This window comes from Thamnophis sirtalis, unplaced genomic scaffold (assembly GCF_051295495.1).
Source record: "Thamnophis sirtalis isolate CommonGarterSnake01/CBP01778 unplaced genomic scaffold, rThaSir2_p1.2 scaffold_8, whole genome shotgun sequence".
Classification (NCBI taxonomy): domain Eukaryota; kingdom Metazoa; phylum Chordata; class Lepidosauria; order Squamata; family Natricidae; genus Thamnophis; species Thamnophis sirtalis.
The window spans coordinates 17,851,515-17,869,691 of record NW_028261388.1 but is presented as its reverse complement, the minus strand read 5'-3'; the positions used below and the strand labels follow the sequence as shown (position 1 = coordinate 17,869,691).

Genomic DNA, 18,177 nt, shown 5'->3' with positions numbered 1-18,177 from the left:
GCTTCTGCCAACCCAGCAGTTCAAAAGCATGTAAAAATGCAAGTAGAAAAATAAGGACCACTTTGGTGGGAAGGCAACAGCGTTCCGTGCACCTTTGGCATTTACTCATGTTGGCCACATGACCACGGAGACGTCTTCGGACAGTGCTGGCTGTTCGGCTTTGAAATGGAGATGAGCACCGCCCTCTAGAGTCAGGAACGACTAGCACATATGTCTGAGGGAACCTTTACCTTTAATAATTCACCTTAAAATAATTCTAAATTATTGAGTGATTAATGAAGAAAAGCAGATATTTCTTTCATTAGTTGGGGGGGGAGATAGCTTACTGGAAGTTAGAAATCATATTTCACATTGTATTACTTTTGAGCAACGAAATTTGATATTGTCAGCATTTGCGAAAACCTGTAAATCACATGACTAAGCAGACAATTCTGCAAAGACAAGTATTAAGTGCAATGAAAAATAGACTCTCTGCAGGTTGCACTTTTACCATTACAAGTCCAAAATGGGTGGGAAGAATTCATCCCCAGTAGCTTTAATAAAAAAGGAAAGAAAGAAAAAAAGATTGATTTTTTTTTAAAAATTGCACTGCGCTGACATTATTTGAATATCATCCAGAATTAGTAATGTAAACAAATAATTTGAATACAAAATAGAATCAATCACAAAGATGCCATTTAATATTAAAACCTCAGTAACAAATTGCAATGTGATTTTGCACAACAAACATGATTGTTCCAGATTATGGTCTGTAAATAATACTAATTCATAGAGGTGAAGTGCAGTTTTGCTTGAGCCACATTTCTAAATGCTTTGACTTAATTTGATGAGCAATGTGAGTAGCACATTTATCCAAATCATGCCATATCTGTCTGTCTGACTATCATCTCTATCTTCCCCCTTTATTATTTTTACAAATAACTTAAAGTGATGAACACACCTGTTCTTATTTTACCCACAACAACAATCCTTTGGCCAAGGTCACCCAGATAACTTTCATGGCTGAAGAGGGACTAGAACTCATCATCTCCTGCATTCTAGCCTGGTGTCTTAACCACGAGACCAAACTGGCTCTATATATGTGTCTTTGTATTTATTGCATGAGTTTTTATTGTAGAAGATTCATGTGAGCATTAAAGAGAATAGATTTTGTCTGAATATGCATGAAACCAAAATTGAGTGCAAATAAATGAAGTCATCAGTCTGTACTAATTCATTATAAGGGTCGCTTTTAAAGGTTTCTTTTTGTTCACAAAATAAAATTTGAGTTGAAAAATAAACCTCGGCTTTGAACTGAAACTAAAGATTGATCATCTTGCATTCACATCTAATTAAATAACCGATTCTTTCATTATTCATGATGACTGGCCACTTCTGCGTGTACTTCTTTGGTTCACATCATAAAGAACCGGAAAGCAGAAAACTGTGGTTACTGAGGAAAAAAATAGTGAGCTCAGCCTATTTAGTTTTAGTAGTGTATACCAGTGATCTCCAACCTTGGCAACTTTAAGACCTGTGGACTTCAACTTTGCTGGCTGAGGAACTCTGGAAATTGAAGTCCACAAGTCTTAAAGTTGCCAAGGTTGGAGACCACTGGTGTACACCATATAATTTGAACTGTGTGTGTCACAATACATTTATCATCCTGCCGGGAGTTATTTCCCTCCCAACTACTACTTGTTTCACTAATTTTACCTTTGTCCCTTTGGTTATATTAGCCAAATTTAATTAAATTCTTGATTCCAGTATAAATCATGATGACAGGTCAGTGTTTGAAATCTCTCTCTCTCTCTCTCTCTCCCTCCCTCCCTCCATTCTTTCCTCCCCTTCCCTCCCTCTCTCCATCTCCCTCCCTCCTTCCCTCCCTCCCTCTGTTTCTGACACACACACACACACAAACACACACCAAAATAGACAGATTTTTGAAGTAATCAAACCTGATACTTGGTGTAGAATTCAGTAAAAATCAAGAGTGGAGTCCAGTGATTGGTGTCATTGGGACTATGGTAAATAATTTTGAACATACAGCTAGTGATGGGAACAGATGACTGGCCTGATATTTGTTTTTTAACTTTAACTTAATTTAAATGTGAACAGATCAACGTATCAAACCTGCCAGATTTATTCAGTATGATTCATTCTGTTACATTTATCTCTCATCAGTGAGCCTTTGATATAGGACATGTGGTGGTTTGGTCAAGCCTTTGATGTAGGTTTGTTCAAGCTACTACAAGTCCTTTCAGAATGATTTCGTTTAGTTGACTCAAAATCTCTGCCATACAAAACTTGCTTTTAGGGTTGTGAGAGTGTGTTTGGAATTGTGATCATATTGATTTTTTTTTTAAAATCATTGCCTCTGTATGTTGCCTTGCCTTTAGATATTCTGTCTAAGACAATGTACAGAGGTCTCATCTCTCCTTTGATCTTAACAATTTTTCTAGGAAGTAGGTCAAGGTGGAACATACAGTTGTTAACATTTATAACAAGATAGTGGAAAACCTAGAGATAGCATTAAGCACATCCGACTAAGCTTGATTAGGTGACCATGTTATTGTTACAGTATTTTGTGCCTTGCAATATTGTGTTTCTGATATTGTGTTTCACGGTATTTTGCAAATCCAGAAAATGGGTTAATTCTGCAACCAGGTCATGCACCAGTTATTAGTGCAACATGCAATTTTGAACAAGCATTTACCTGGGTAGAAAAATAACATTTTAACCATTACTATATTGCACTCATATCCCTGATGGATTCTGGGTTGTTAAAAAAATGTTATCCCATTATTGTTATTGGTATTATTATTATTAATCATCACACAGTCAGCCAGATGTTCAGTCTGGATTTGGCATTTTTGTCTACCTATCGAATCTGGGATAGGCAAATCTGGATATTTGATGGAGTTATAGCTATTGTTGCAGGATGGAAGCAGTTCAAAGTAAAGCCTCCTCCTGCAATTGACTGATGGTGAATTTGTCAATGCCTACGGTGTTAAAGAGGTACTCCAGTTGTTTTGGGACTGCACCGAAGGCACCTATTAGTTTTGGTAGTATCGTTGCTTGCCTTTGCGATAGTCTTTCTATTTCTATTTGTAGGTTTTGTTTTGTTATCTTCTCCAGTTCTTTCTCTTCTATTCTGTTGTCTCCAGGCATCATCATCATCATTATTATTAAACATGAAACTCAGTCAACTGAACATTCAAAAATGCATCACAAATACCATTGACTGGTGCTAATGATTGATACAGATTGCTACCTGCATCCTAGGTATCAACCAAGTACCTTCTTAAAATATAAGATGTTCCGAGTAACACAGTTTTTGCAGTTCTCTTGGTGTTATTGCAGGAAACTGCAATTTGTTGATATAAATTCTTGGACATGGTACCAAGTGCCCCAATAACAATGGGTATCACTGTTACATGTTTCATCCATAATCTCGTAGTTTTGATGGCCAGATCATGGTATTTTGTGATTTTTTTCTAGTTCTATTTCTTCAACTCTGGCATCTCCTAGTACTGTGATGTCAATAAATTGTACATTTCGGTTTTTGATAACTGTGATATCTGGCATGTTGTGTTCCAAATGATGATCTGTCAGTATTTGAAAGTCCAACAAGATCTCCACCACCTCCACCACCTCCCCCTCCCCCTCCCCCTCCCTCCTCCTCCCCCTCCTCCTCCTCCTCCTCCTCCTCCTCCTCCTCCTCTTCTTCTTCTTCTTCTTCTTCTTCTTCTTCTTCTTTTTATTTATGAAGTTATGGCAAGTACCTCCCTTCTTCAATTTTCCCCACAACAGCAGCAAGTCTGTGAGCTGATATCAGCTGAGAGAGAATGTCTTCCCCAAGGTTATAATAAAAATACAAGGAAATTTTATTTCAGAAGTGGAGTTCCTTCCTGTGTCATGAGAACATTATAGTTCCCAAAAGGAGAAATGGAGAAACATTTTCTTAAAATCAGAAAGTAGCCTCAGTCTTTCTGTGTAGTAAAACAGTCTCAAGCAGAAGAGACTGGTCTTTAGAAATGCAGATTTTGTATCCATTCAGAAAGGCTGGGCAATCCTATTTATGAACAAAACACTTTCAGCCACAGCTCTCCCAGGCTGGGATTAAGAATTTACATCCCTCACCCGAATTCTAAGAACATGACATGACCTCTTGGACATAACAGGATTAACCCACCAGTATTAGAATAGCAAAGGGCACAAGGCTCTCTACATTGAACAACCCCCTGGAGCATCTCAGAATCCTATAAAACCCATTCATTCCTAAAACAAGGGGCCAGCTACTGCAGAAAGATTTGCTGTTGTCACTGAAGCATCCAAATAAATAGAGTCCTTCTTTCCAATCAGCCTCCATTTTATTTCCAGCATCTTTTTCCTGGCTTGGAACCAGACCTGATTTTTCTTCCAACAATTGCAAAGATCTATGATTGGGAACCTGAAAATTCAGGGAATCCAAAAGGTAGATTAAAAAAAAGTTATGGCGCTAAAAAGCAGATTTAAAAAAACAGTGCTTAAGTAGAATTGTTTGAATTTTGTGCGGGTTAAATGAATGTTGCTTTTAAATCTTTCATTCTGGTGGTGCAGAAGCTGGCAGCTGGTCAAACTGACCCCAGGTTTCAAGATGAAAGGCAGTTTATTGGTAGTTTAAATTTTAGGGATGAACTTCATGTTCTTTATCCATTCCTTTATTCACAGCAAGAATCAGCGTGTTGTGTTGCCCCAAAATTGCCTTTTCTTTTAGCTGCATCCAAGGAGAATTTCTGCCCCATCAGGTCCTTTCGATTTAAACACCTGCCTCTCCAAATGGGAAAATGTGGTTTCCTTGTGTGTGGCCTTATTTGGATGGAGCTTTTGTTAATTTCTTTTGTGAGAGCACATTGGGTTCTTTTTAAAGGTTTTCCTGAGAGGGTAAATTTGGCTCCTGCTGAGAGTAGTCGTAATTGCTCGATGCAGAATTTTAAAATGCAGCTTTTAAAATGGTTTAAATCTATTTTTCTCCCTTTATTTTTCAAGTGTAGCTAAGCTGCCCATCTAAATGCAGGTAAATTGCTAATGTCGGCTTTTACTAATTGTGGACTCGGCATAGGGGTGTTATCCATCAGGCCCAAAAACCAAGATGACATGTGGTGATTCTTCCAAGTTGAGTTCTGTATTGTTTCCTCACCTATAGAGAGAATCTTGACAGACTGGGGATTTTATTATCTGTGTCTACCATATTCTGTGGTAACAATTAGGGAGGGGCTGACTTCACCCTCTCACATAAAATATCTGGACCAGTAATGGTATTCTATTTTCTTCACTATTGGTTCGGTAGCGGGAGTGTGTGTGTGTGTGTGTGTGTGTGTGTGTGTGTGTGTGCAGAAGGCCCTTGATGATGTCTGGGTGGGTGTGCAGAGCCTCGTGAAAGGAAAGGAATTCATTTCCTTTCTACACCTCATCAGAAATTGTATGGATTGTCTGCATTTACGTATTGCTGTTGTTGAAGATAAATTGTGGTTGATCAATCCTGGAAGTTTGAGTCCACACTGCTAATCATGGCCAGGGCTAAGAAACAGGAGTATAATAATGGAATACTGTAACAGACAGGTTATTCAATGTCAGGAAATCGTCTGTTACTCTGGTGATGGTAGCGGCTGATCTAAATTTGCTTTTTTGAAAATGGGTGTGTTTTTTTGCTTACTCAAGACTGATACGATCTTCAGGCACCAAGAAGGAAGAGAAGCAATGCTTACCTCTCCAAGTGCAGGAGTTGTTTTCCTTGCAATTTCCTTCTAAATGTGCCCCTTCTTTAGAAGCAATGGAATGACAGTGGTGTATTGTTTCCATCCAACAACAATTATAGATATGCCGTCTGTATAGGGAGTTGTGCCCTTTCCTTTCACTCACATTCAAATCTATAACGGTTGACAATTAATGTTTTGGGAATAGAGTAATAAGGCAAAATAGTGAGGTTGTTTCATGCAGTTGGCTAAGGTTCTGGACCTCCTCCTCCTCCCCTTCTCCTCCTCTTCCTTTTCACCTGCCTTAGGATTTATACTAAAGGTTTTGTGAATTTATTTCTTCAAAGTTATAATTTTCAGCAAGTGTGTTGAAAAGAGGTTCCATCTGTCTCTGCAAACCCTGTGTTATGATGTTTCTGATGCTAGAGGCCAGGTCATCTGTTGCTGGGAGAGCAGTTAGTTTGCCTCATCACAATAGTGCACCAAGTCCCAACACTATACAATTTTGCTAAAGAAATGGTGGTTATTTACTATTGGGGAGAAAACAAAGGGTTGCATTCTATTGGCATGACAAAATAACTTGCTGTTGTTGTCAGATTATCTCACTTGCCGAAGACTATTGAGATGGATTCCACTTTGTGTCCTATGAAGTTATCTGGGAGCTTCTATCTTACAGCAAGCATCCAGCTATACTTGGTTGACCTCGGAAGAAAAGCAGGGCTGGAGCGAGTTAGAAATTAGATAGAGACCAGCATGAAATTTCATAGCTGCAGCCTGGACTGGGAAGTTTAAAAAGCCATCTAAGAAGACAGTGGCAAACCATTTTATACTGTTGCCAATAAAATTACATGGGCTTGTCTAAGAAATCAGCAGGAGTCAAGCTTGAGGGAATCTTCATCTTTTACATGGATAAAGGTTAAAATCTAAGAACCACATGAAATGCTGCAGGCAGAAATTTGTCTTTTCTTGTGAAAGAGGCTTCCAGTTCTGTTTCACTGTCAGGATTGTTTAGAATTTCTTCAGAATTCATTTTTGATTTCAAGTGGTTGAGCTTATGTGTGCATAGTATGCAAAGAGTGCTGGGGGTCACCATCACTCTTCACACCTTTCCTCATTGCCTCTGCTTCTGATCTGGATAGGAGTTCTCTTCTAAGAGGGTTTAATGGAAGCAATGGTTTATCTTCCTTTCTGGGCAGATAGACATTTGGAATTATGAGAGGATGTTATGGACATTCACGCCAAATGGCCGCCATTGCTGCCAAAGACAAGGTCATTATTGCAACCATCTCAACTCCTTTCCCAGATGCTCTATTTCATCCCATTGTTTCTTTTCCTTTTCCTTTTCCTGGGCAGGTTGATAGCACTGAACAAGACAAGACTGGGCTGTATTCATTTTTATTTTTATTTGTTTATATTATTGATTTGGAATGGTTGATGCAGAATTCAAAAAACAGATTTATAAATCAAAAGAGTGATAGATGCAAAGGTGCTTTTACAGGAGGCAACTGGACTTTCTTGCTTTTTCTTTTGAAGACGTTTCATTTCTCATCCAAGAAGCTTCTTCAGCTGTGGATGAAAATTACTATCTGTCTGCAAGGAATATAAACCCTTCCATTCCCCACTATCCTGCCAGAACTGAAGAAGTTCTTCCATTTGCCTCCTGAAAAAGCACCTTTGGGAGAATCATGACCTGGATGACTGAGAATCTCTACAGACTTTTAGTGAGAGATACACTTTTCAGCATAACAGATCTCGTTTCACTTATGCTTTAAACAAAATAATCTTTGAAAAACAATTCACATGGCAAAGGGAGACTGGCAGGAAATCTTTGAGTTGAAGTTCAACTTGTGAGCTGAAATGTGCGAAATTTCTGATTTTGCTAGTAAGAACAGGGCAACCTTCCACCATTGCAAAAATAATAGAAAGACTAGTATAATGTATAATGAAATAACTTGTTTCCAGAAGTTGTGAATGCTCCAACACTGGAAGTTTTAAAGAAGATGTTGGATAAGCATTTGTCTGAAGTGGTGTAGGGTTTCCTGCCTAAGCAGGGGGTTGTACCAGAAGGCCTCCAAGGTCCCTTCCAACTCTGTTATTCTATGATTCTATGTCACTGCAAATAATACAGAAGTAACTTTCAGCCCTGAGAGCAGTCTTGAGAGACTAGTTGGGAGCAAATGTGCGGTGAGATGTATAAGTTTGGCCCCAAGTGATTAACATACTATTCTGTACACATCATGTTTTCCTTTTGCAGCTTTTTGTATTGGGTTACACGGATGCTAAAGAAGCTACTGCCGATTTAACAGAGGACTAAAATATCAGGAAGAGTCTTGAAATATTGATGTGTTTGTTGAACAAAAACAGCTTGCTACTTCTGGGCAGCTTTCTTCACATTTCTCTGGAGGAGGCACAGCAGATGTGCGAGGGGAGGAAAAGAATATGTAATTGGAAAAATATACATTAGATTAAGCAATAATATCAGTAGTCACCTCTATTCAGGCACCATGCTGAGAGCTAGGCTGACTGACAAACTGCTGATAACATTTTTATTATTATTTCTTTGTTTATTCTATAGCCACAGACCATAAGGCAGACTCTCCAGAGGACACTACAACATTATGAGCATCAAGTTATTGGGTAAGTAGAAGCGATTTCTTCAAAACTCCAAAAGGAGTGTAGAGATAGATCAGTGAGTGGGTGGCAATAAAAAACTAATTACTGATTGCCAAGATATTGCCTTATGGTAGCTTTGCCAACCAAGTGCCCTTAAAATTGAATTAGGAGTAGGAATTCTGGCAATTCAATCTTTAAAAACTCTGAATGAGTTTCTGATTGGAGAAAGCTATACATGAGCTATGTTCATACAATGTACTTAAGAATCTACTGGCTACTGCACAACTTTCAAGCTTGATTGGTGATAACCTTGTTGAGGTTTTTTATTAGCCAAGGTGGCGCAGTGGTTAAATGCAGCACTGCAGGCTACTTCAGCTGACTGCAGTTCTGCAGTTCAGCTGTTCAAATCTCACCGGCTCGTGGTTGACTCAGCCTCCCATCCTTCCGAGGTGGGTAAAATGAGGACACGGATTGTTGTTGGGGGCAATATGCTGACTCTGTAAACCGCTTAGAGAGGGCTGAAAGCCCTATGAAGCGGTATATAAGTCTAACTGCTATTTATTTTTTTGCGAGAGATGCAAATCCATCCAATTTAGTCAGTAGCTAAGATGCTGAACTTGTCAATCAGAAAGGTTGGCAGTTCAGCTGTTCGAATCCCTAATGCTGCGTAATGGAGTGAGCTCCCATTACTTGTCCTAGCATCTGCCAACTTAGCAGTTCGAAAGCATGTAAAAATTCAAGCAGAAGAATAGGAACCCCTTTGGTGGGAAGGTAACAATGTTCCATGCACCTTCGGCATTTAGTCATGCCAGCTACATGACCACGGAGACGTCTTCGGACAGCGCTGATTCTTTGGCTTTGAAACGGAGATGAGTACCTTGATGCAATAAAACATCTTGATGCAAAAGTTTAAGGAGACTGCCCTTCTTTCTACCCCATCTTTCTTTTTGTTCTATTTTGTGCTCCTTTGTAGTTCTTTTGTATGCCGAGAACTGCACACTAAGAAGTCATGCCATCAGATTTGTGCCACTTAGGTTCAAAATATTTCAGGGGGGCTCATGCAAAAATGCCCTTTAACTTCTAAATTCTTTTGTGGGTTGGATTTCATATATTGTTTTAATCTTCCCTTTCAATCTTACTGGAATTGTTGGACAGCGGTGGCTAGCAGAAAAATGAAGGAAATAAAATGTCACATACATTTTCCTTTCTTGTTCCAGGCCACAAGCAATAGCAGGGAATAATATTCATGTTAAAGTAAGCTTTTTTAAAAAAAATATCTTTCCTAAAACCTATTTACAATCTAGTTAGAGAAAATTATCACCTGCTCTATCTACTTCTTTTTACAGTAACTTGCCAGAATTCTTCAATAAATGAACAACCAAGAAAGTTGCAGCAATATATTCAATAATTATAACTCATTCAATCGATACCTTATCTTAAGGTATCCATTTAAAGCAGGCTGCCCAAACTTTTCAGCTGATTGATTCCTTAATGAAGTTTCAGATTATTCAAACATCTTTTATATGAAAGCAATTTTATAAATACTACTTTAACTAATATTACTATGAATAGCAATAATGATAATATCGACCCTTGGATAGTCTCATTGAGTCGTAAGGATCAATATTAACCACTTCGGAGAACCCTGATTTAATTAAATGTAAATACCAATCACTTCTTTAACAATAACCAAGATCAATAATAAATTGGCGAGAAGTTGGATTATCTTAGAAATCTCTATTATTATATCTCACATCTCTATCACAGAGATCACTGTGACAGCATCCTGTGATTTCATCCAGCATTCTTTTGAGTCTGTGGCGTCTGAAGAGGTAGACAGGGTAGTTCAAGACAAGCATCAGAGGTTGATGTTGATGTTGACCTCTCTTGACAAGAGAGAACAGATATTAGGATTCAAGGGATGGGGAATGCTTCTTTAGGGAAGGAAGTTGCACTCACTGTCTTGAAGGGTGTCAGTATATTAATGACTGGCAGAGACATGGTAACAAGGTCAACCAATGAATAGGACTTAATAACAAGGTGAGCCATTGGGAGATGAAATAGTTTGGAGTCTGGGTGTGGCTTAACTCTGAACTGAAACCGAAAGAAACTCATTCTCTGTATAGCCTGCCTGTGTTTGAACCTGCTTACAGTGTTTCTTCGCTACCACGTTGGAAGAATCTACTGTTGGTATTATACATTTATTCATGTGTTATTATGTATATAAATAGATTAATGAATCCTGCTGAGTCAGTTATCTGTGTGTGCTTTCTGGATGTGATTTCTGCAACAAACTCTGACAAAGGGTATGTGCTTCCTCTGAAGAAATCCTCCCCTAGAAGGTTCTACAAACTTCTACCTGATCTCTAATCTTCTGGTCTATAAGAGGGTTGTTGAGAAAGTGGTTGGGGTTTGTCTGTAGAAGAACTTGGAAGATGCAGTTTAATTGGAATTCTTCCAGTTGAGTTCTAAGCTTCAATCTGTGATCAAGACTTCATTAGTTGCTTTGTAGATAAGCTGCAGTCTCTAGCAGGAGTGGAGTACATCTAGCAAGCAATGTTCCCTCTAATTTTTTTTCCAGTGTGTTTGAGTGGCACATTTTCATGCCTGAGCACCTGAATTTTTTTAGCCATAATTGCCATCAGAGAAGATGTTGGGGAGGGGGGCAAGGAGGAAAAGGCTCCCCTCCCTCTCCCTCAGACCCCCAGGAAGGAAGGAAGGGGAGAGGGAGGGAAAGGAAATGGGAAAGAAGAAAGGAAAGGAAAAGAGAAAGGAAAGGAAAAGGGAGAGAAGAAAGGAAAGGAAAAGAGAAAGGAAAGGAAATGGAAAAGAAGGAAAGAAAAGGAAAGGAAAAGAAAGGAAAAGAAAAGAGAAAGGAAAGGAAAAGAGAAAGGAAAGGAAAAGAGAAAGGAAAGGAAAAGAGAAAGGAAAAAAAATGGGAAAGAAGGAAAGGAAAAGGAAAGGGAAAGAGAAAGGAAAGGAAAAGAGAAAGGAAAGGGAATGGGAAAGAAGGAAAGGAAAAGGAAAGGAAAAGAAAAAGGAAAGGGAAAGGGAAAGAAGAAAGGAAAGGAAAAGAGAAAGGAAAGGAAATGGAAAAGAAGGAAAGGAAAAAGGAAAGGAAATGGGAAAGAAGAAAGGAAAGGAAAGGAAAAGAGAAAGGAAAGGGAAAGGAAATGGAAAAGATGGAAAGGAGAAAGGAAAGGAGAAAGGAAAGGAGAAAGGAAAGGAGAAAGGAAAGGAGAAAGGAAAGGAGAAAGGAAAGGAGAAAGCAAAGGAAATGGAAAAAAAACGAAAGGAAAGGAAAAGAGAAAGGAAAGGAAAAAGTTTTACAAGCCTAGCATGGTAGCCTAGCCAGCATGGCATGGTAGTTAAAGTGTTGGGTTACGACAGGGGACACCCTTGTTCAAATCCCCTTTGCACTAGAAACTCATTGATCGACTTTCAAGCAAAGCCATAAAAGATTGTTCAGTCACACCAATATTTAGATTCCACTGAGTAACAGGCAGCTTCCATATATAATACGATCAAGCAACAGCTGCTTCATAAAACTATTTGGCACAATCCCATTGTGTCTATTTTTGTTTTCCCTAGTCTGCATTGACTGCCTATTATTTGTCACCATTCCTTTCCCCAACCGAAGATACTCATAATACTCAGAGCTCGCCAAATTACTTTGCCACACGAGGCAGAAAATGTCAGAGTACCGACCACCATATCCTGCAGTATACTCACCATAACTATAAATCCTTGTTTGGAAAGATGGCCAAATGTCTGCAGACGGAAGTGATGATTTTACTGCTTAATGGTAGAATTGGATCCAACAGCTTCTGCTGGCTTTCACTGCAATTTTGTATGGATGAAATACCTGCCAGAGTTATATTGATTAAGCAGGGGAGCTGTATTGATCAAACAATTGAGCAATCAAGCAATACTTGTGGTTTCCAATTATGTAAGTGCCCTTGATCCCTTGGCATTCTCTTCGTGTTACTGTAGGTTGGAAGCATGTGTTAAAATTCAGCACAGGCTTCTGAGGTTTCCCAAGTTTTAGGTATTTATCCTTCTGGGCTTTTTAGTCAAGCTATCTTTTCAACTCTCCTCAGTTAACAATTCAGACACGTCAGGAAAGTACCTCAGGCTAGAATAGTAGACGAAGCTGCTGTTTAGGGAATCACCTTTGCAAACTTGCTCGTATACTTTGATGGCAAGTATAGAACAGATAGGGAAGAAAAAGAGATAGAAACTTGCAGCAAAGAGTCCATTCTTCTTTTGAAGTTCACATTCCTAGACCTCAAGGGTTAAGATGATTTATGTGTGTCTATTCCCCGTTTGGTTTTGTTTCTCCTCCTTTATTTTCTTCAGAATATCAATGTAGGTTATAAACTTCCCTGTTAGATAACCTGCAAGCAAGTACTTGGAAACCACAAAGCTTTTTTCTGTTTTAGGAAGGAGAGATAACGTTACACAATCTGTGCACAAATTTGGATCTGCAGATTCCGCTTTCTTGCTTGTCGCATCTGATTGCTGGTCCATTTCCATAAAAAAGATGGAACTATTAGATCAGTCTTTCTCAGCCTTTGCAGCTTGAAGTTATGTGGACTTCAACACTCAGAACTCTAGGAGTTTGATGTTCACATATCTTCAAGTTGCCAAGGTTGATAAACTCTGTATTTCAGGGGTGGGCTGCTGGAGGTTCGCAGGGATTTGGGAGAAACTCTAGCTAAGATTTTGTGACGTTTAGAGAACCCCCAAATTTCACTCCTGGCTGGCCCTGCCACCTCTGCCCCTCCCCTCCCAGGAGTCCTCACGTGGCCCGTTTTGAATGCAGGTAAAAGTATGGTGTGCACAGAGGCTCAGGGAGGGCAACAAACAGGCCTACAAAAGTTCGGGAAGGCCGAAAACAGTCCCGTTTCCACCTCCAGAGGGGCCTCTGGAGCCCCAAGGCTCAAGGAAAGCCTCTGGAGCCTGAGGAGGGCAAAATGCCCCTCTCATCCTCTGTGATGCAGGAGCCTGACTAGGCCACACCCACCATGGCCACGCCCACCCAGCAACCAGGCAGAAAACCCCTTGCTAAAATTTTTGAAGCCCACCCCTGATTAGATTATATGTTTTCAAAAAGAATGATCATTCTTCCTCAGATTGCTTCAAATGTTTATCTGTTTCACTTAGGTGCTTTCAGATGGTCTTTGTTTTGCTATCATACACCACCGATTATATGTTTCTTTCTAGTTACAGAGATGCTGAAAAGAATTTCCATAATATTTCCAACCGATGCTCCTATGCAGACCATTCTGGCAATGATGAAACTGAAGATGTCTCAGGAATTCTCCAGCGTACAGCAAATATTCTTGGTACTATAATTATTATTTCCCATAGCCCTTATGAATTTCACTTCTTTTACTTACAGCGGTCTATTCTGCACTCTTTGACTTTTGCTTGGAAATATCTGGGTAGCTAAGCCGAAGATTTTTCCATTCAGATCAAGCAATTTAAATGTAGGAATTCTGACATGCAAGCTGAATAAATTTGGGTTGGATAGTATTGCAATTAAGTGGCTACATAGCTGACTCAGAGATTGTACTTAATTCTCAACAAGTCCTCTTCAGAGAAAGTTAAAGACTATCAATTGTGTGCTTGGTACACTTCATTTTAATGATGATTTGCATGAGGAGGTGGAGAGAAATAATAAATTTGCAGATGACTCAAAAGTGTATAGCACAGATGAAAAGGATTCTGGATTGGTAAAGAATGACAAATAGAACACTAATTTCCTATATACTGTCCACAGTCTCTTCAAAATGAGATTGACAGTGTATAAATTTAATAAATAAACAGTAAACATACAAACAAATAAATAAATAACTTGTGGTATGACATGCCTGCAAAAAAAAAGCCAAGAAAATTGAATTTTATAAAAGCATAGTTTCTAAAAATTCTGAATTCTCAGATGTGTTTTAAATATTATACTTATTTCTCGGCATTTCTATCACTAAGTTCAAGATGCCGAGGTGGCGCAGTGGTTAAATGCAGCACTGCAGTTCAGCAGTTTGGCTGTTCAAATCCCACCAGGCTCAAGGTTGACTCAGCCTTCCATCCTTCCGAGGTGGGTAAAATGAGGACCCAGATTGTTGTTGGGGGCAATATGCTGACTCTGTAAACCGCTTAGAGAGGGCTGAAAGCCCTTTGAAGCGGTATATAAGCCTAACTATTGCTATTGCTATTGCTATTGCTATGTTTACTGATAGAAACTCCTTGAAATAACTAGAAGCTAAATGGTACAAAAAGATGTTAGACTTAAGAAAAATTGTTTTTCTTTATTTATCAATTACATTTTCATCCATCTCTTTCAAAGTTGACTGGGAGGGGAACTGATGCAATTCTTAAATCAGTAGAATTCCGTAACCAGTTTGTCAGGGTTCCAAATAGCATCCAAAAGTAAATCAGAGTCCAAGGCAAAGTATTGCTCAAAGTTCCAATTTATTAAGAGAGCCATGTTGGCACATGTGGGAAAACCTGAATCTGAAAGCTTCCTGGTTTTCCCCACCCAGTTGAAAGTTCAAGATCTTGCTCCCACACCCACAAGTCCATCACATGGTGCAATCTTCCACTGCCATGCTGGCAATTCCACCCATCCAGTTCTGGTCAGATGCAGAGGTGCAGAGACAAAGGATGACCTTGGCTTTCTAGAAAGAATTTTGTTATGGCTACATAGCATCTCACTTGTGCAATTCCCCCCTCCCATTTTACCACAATAGAAAATGCATAGTAGAATAATAGAAAGTGTGGCAGGGCAAAGACCCAAAAGAAAAGATGGCTTCAGGCCTGACACAGTTCTTTATGTGCTTGAATTCAGGAAGTAAACATTTATTTTGAGTTTATAGGCAGATACCGTATTTTCACGACCAAAAGCCGCACCGGATTATAAGCCGCAGTATCAATTAACGTTAATTTTTCAAACTTTTTCCACATATAAAGCGCACCGGGTTATAAGCCGCACGTTTCCCGACGCTTCTGGACATCTGTTGCAGTCGCGAGGAGAGCGTGAAGGTTCTTGGCGCTCCAGGAAGCCCCTAAAGCAGCTGGGGGAGGCGCGTGGTTTGGTTTCTCCTCCCTGGATGTCGCAGCAGCAGCCCCAAGCGCACCGATCTCTGTGTTTTTCGCATCGGGGCATGCTCTTGCAGCACACCCCGATGCGAAAAACACTGAGATCGGTGAGTTTGGGGATGCTACTGCGACATCCAGGGAGGAGAAACCAAACCACGCGCCTCCCCCAGCTGCTTTAGGGGCTTCCTGGAGCGCCAAGAACCTTCGCGCTCTCCTCCGCTCCTCGCGACTGCAATAGATGTCCAGAAGTGGCTTTTGGGGCTAATGGGGATTGGATTTCCAGCTCGATAGCCCCTGCCGCTACTGGACGTCTATTGCAGTTGTGAGGAGCCGAGGAGAGTGTGGAGAAAGCGCGAAGGTTCTTGGCGCTCCAGGAAGCCTCTAAAGCAGCTGGGGGAGGCGCGCAGTTTGGTTTCTCCTCCCTGGATGTCGCAGTAGCAGCCCCAAACTCACCGATCTCAGTGTTTTTCGCATTGGGGTGTGCTGCAAGAGCATGCCCCGATGCGAAAAACACAGAGATCGGTGCGCTTGGGGCTGCTGCTGCGACATCCAGGGAGGAGAAACCAAACCGCGCGCCTCCCCCAGCTGCTTTAGGGGCTTCCTGGAGTGCCAAGAACCTTCGCGCTCTCCTCCGCTCCTCGCGACTGCAATAGATGTCCAGAAGCGGCTTTTGGGGCTAATGGGGATTGGATTTCCAGCTCGATAGCCCCTGCCGCTTCTGGACGTCTGTTGCAGTTGTGAGGAGCCAAGGAGAGTGTGGAGAAAGCGCGGAGGTTCTTGGCGCTCCAGGAAGCCCCGAAAGCAGCTGGGAGATCTTTTTCCACATATAAAGCGCACCAGGTTATAAGCCGCACTGCCGGTTTTGGATCAAATTTTAGGATTTTCAGTGCGGCTTATAGTTGTGAAAATACGGTACATTCTTTTTGAATTGTCATAAAAGATTCAACATGATAATAGCTGTTGAGAGTGAAATGTATAAAGGAGGTGGTGAGAACTTTGCTTGAATGTGTTCAAGCAAAGATAAGGCAGCTTAATAGGATTATGTCCTATTAAGATGATTCTTCTAGTGATTAGTGGCAGTAAACTGATCTTCATTCTAATTTAACTGAGACTATGCAGTTGGTCTAAATCAGGAGTGTCAAACTCACATCATCATGTTGTGGTCACATGACGTATCATGACTTTCCCCCCATCACTAAATTGGGTGGGCATGGCCAGCATATGAAGCATCTGGCTTGCAGACCATGAGTTTGAAATCCCTGCTCTAAATACTCAAAGATCATGTAGAAAATAAAATCTTTTTTTAAAAAAAATCAGACTTTTGTCACCTTTCAATCCTTATAGTAGGCATTTCTCTTTTGTGTTTCAGCTTAAGAGGGAAGAGCCTTACCTGTCATGCTCTCTTAAGCCCTTACTTCTTCATAGTAATTGAACCTCTTCCAATAATCCTTTTCCCTCCCAAATGGCTTATTCTTCTGCCTTAGATTTCCTGTATTAGTATGAATGATGTTTCCTTCAGACTTGCTTCCATATAAATTGCCAAATGCATGCTGAATGATTTTTTTATGACAATAAGAGCGATGCCACTGGAGCTTCGCAAATGCTAATACTTTTGAAAGTCTTGATTTAAGTTTTCTTGATTGTTCAGGTCATGCTTTCCTAGAAATCTACAAGTCACTAGATCATCAACAAATAAATTGCTTTGTATTTTGTATACTTCATATTGTTTTGAAAGCTGTCTAAAGAAATTCTCACTGTTTGCAAATATCCTAGGAGCTTATTTGCCTCCTGCATTTACATTTTTAAGTGAGTACATTTTTGATCAAATAAGCTTTTTCCCTCCAGTAATATTGCAAAGGAAATTGAATATTTCAGTGATCAACTTAGTTTATTTAACCTCAGGAGTTTTACAATCCCTGCTGTAAATCTGTGCATATGTGGGTAGAACTTTGATGTGTGAATAATTCCAAATTTTGCTGAAAAAAGATTAGATTAGGTGCCTCTGTGTGGTGATATTGGATAAATCTTCCAATACACACACACACACACACACACACACACACACACACACACACACACACACCTCTGGCAAACTTTTATCTTACTAATGCTCACTATGGAATGGTAAACTCTAATATGCAGGTTTTGAAATGCAGTTTAAAAGAAGCTATTTAGTATGTTAAATAGTAAAATTAATAAACATTATGCTATTACCACTGGCCTGGTAAACATATAAAACATTTTGTTTGCAAAGGGTAGCTTGTAATTCAGGAACTGACCTCATAAAGTTCAATGTTGTTAACTATGGTTTAATTTCATGTAGTGGCCAACATAAATTATGTCGACAAACACTAGATTGCTCTGTTAATGTGATGTTAATATTAATAATAACACAATTTAGGCTGTTTAGCCATAGTCTAAATTATGCACTGAAATATTTTTATTGGAATACTTGTACATGGAAAATCAATGGCTTATGTTTTGCAGCATTATTTTGATGGTGAGAAAAATGTTTGCATTTCCCATTTTGAACATCCGGAGAACTATACATTTGGATTGTGTGTTTTCCAGTACCGTTACCTCTAAGGACTTTAATCTGCAACAGCCAAATGCAACCAATACTAGCTTTATTCATTATATTAATAACTAATTTGTCTCAATGTTGATTTCTGCTTCCTGTTATTGAATATATCAGAGATAAGGTCTTTTTAAGATGCTGTACGTACGTGATTGCTATTCACTTTTT

At 39.7% G+C, this 18,177-nt stretch overlaps 1 protein-coding gene across 3 annotated transcripts in view; it reads left to right on the top strand.

The window, feature by feature from the left end:
* The window catches only part of GUCY1A2 (guanylate cyclase 1 soluble subunit alpha 2), a 221,775-nt gene that overhangs the window by 18,818 nt on the left and 184,780 nt on the right, over window positions 1-18,177 (top strand). For all 3 annotated transcript variants that reach the window (XM_087721159.1, XM_087721160.1, XM_087721161.1), the window contains exons 2-3: window positions 8,293-8,354; window positions 13,557-13,678. In XM_087721159.1, coding sequence (XP_087577285.1) covers window positions 8,293-8,354; window positions 13,557-13,678 — 184 coding nt within the window. The remainder of the gene's footprint in view (window positions 1-8,292; window positions 8,355-13,556; window positions 13,679-18,177) is intronic.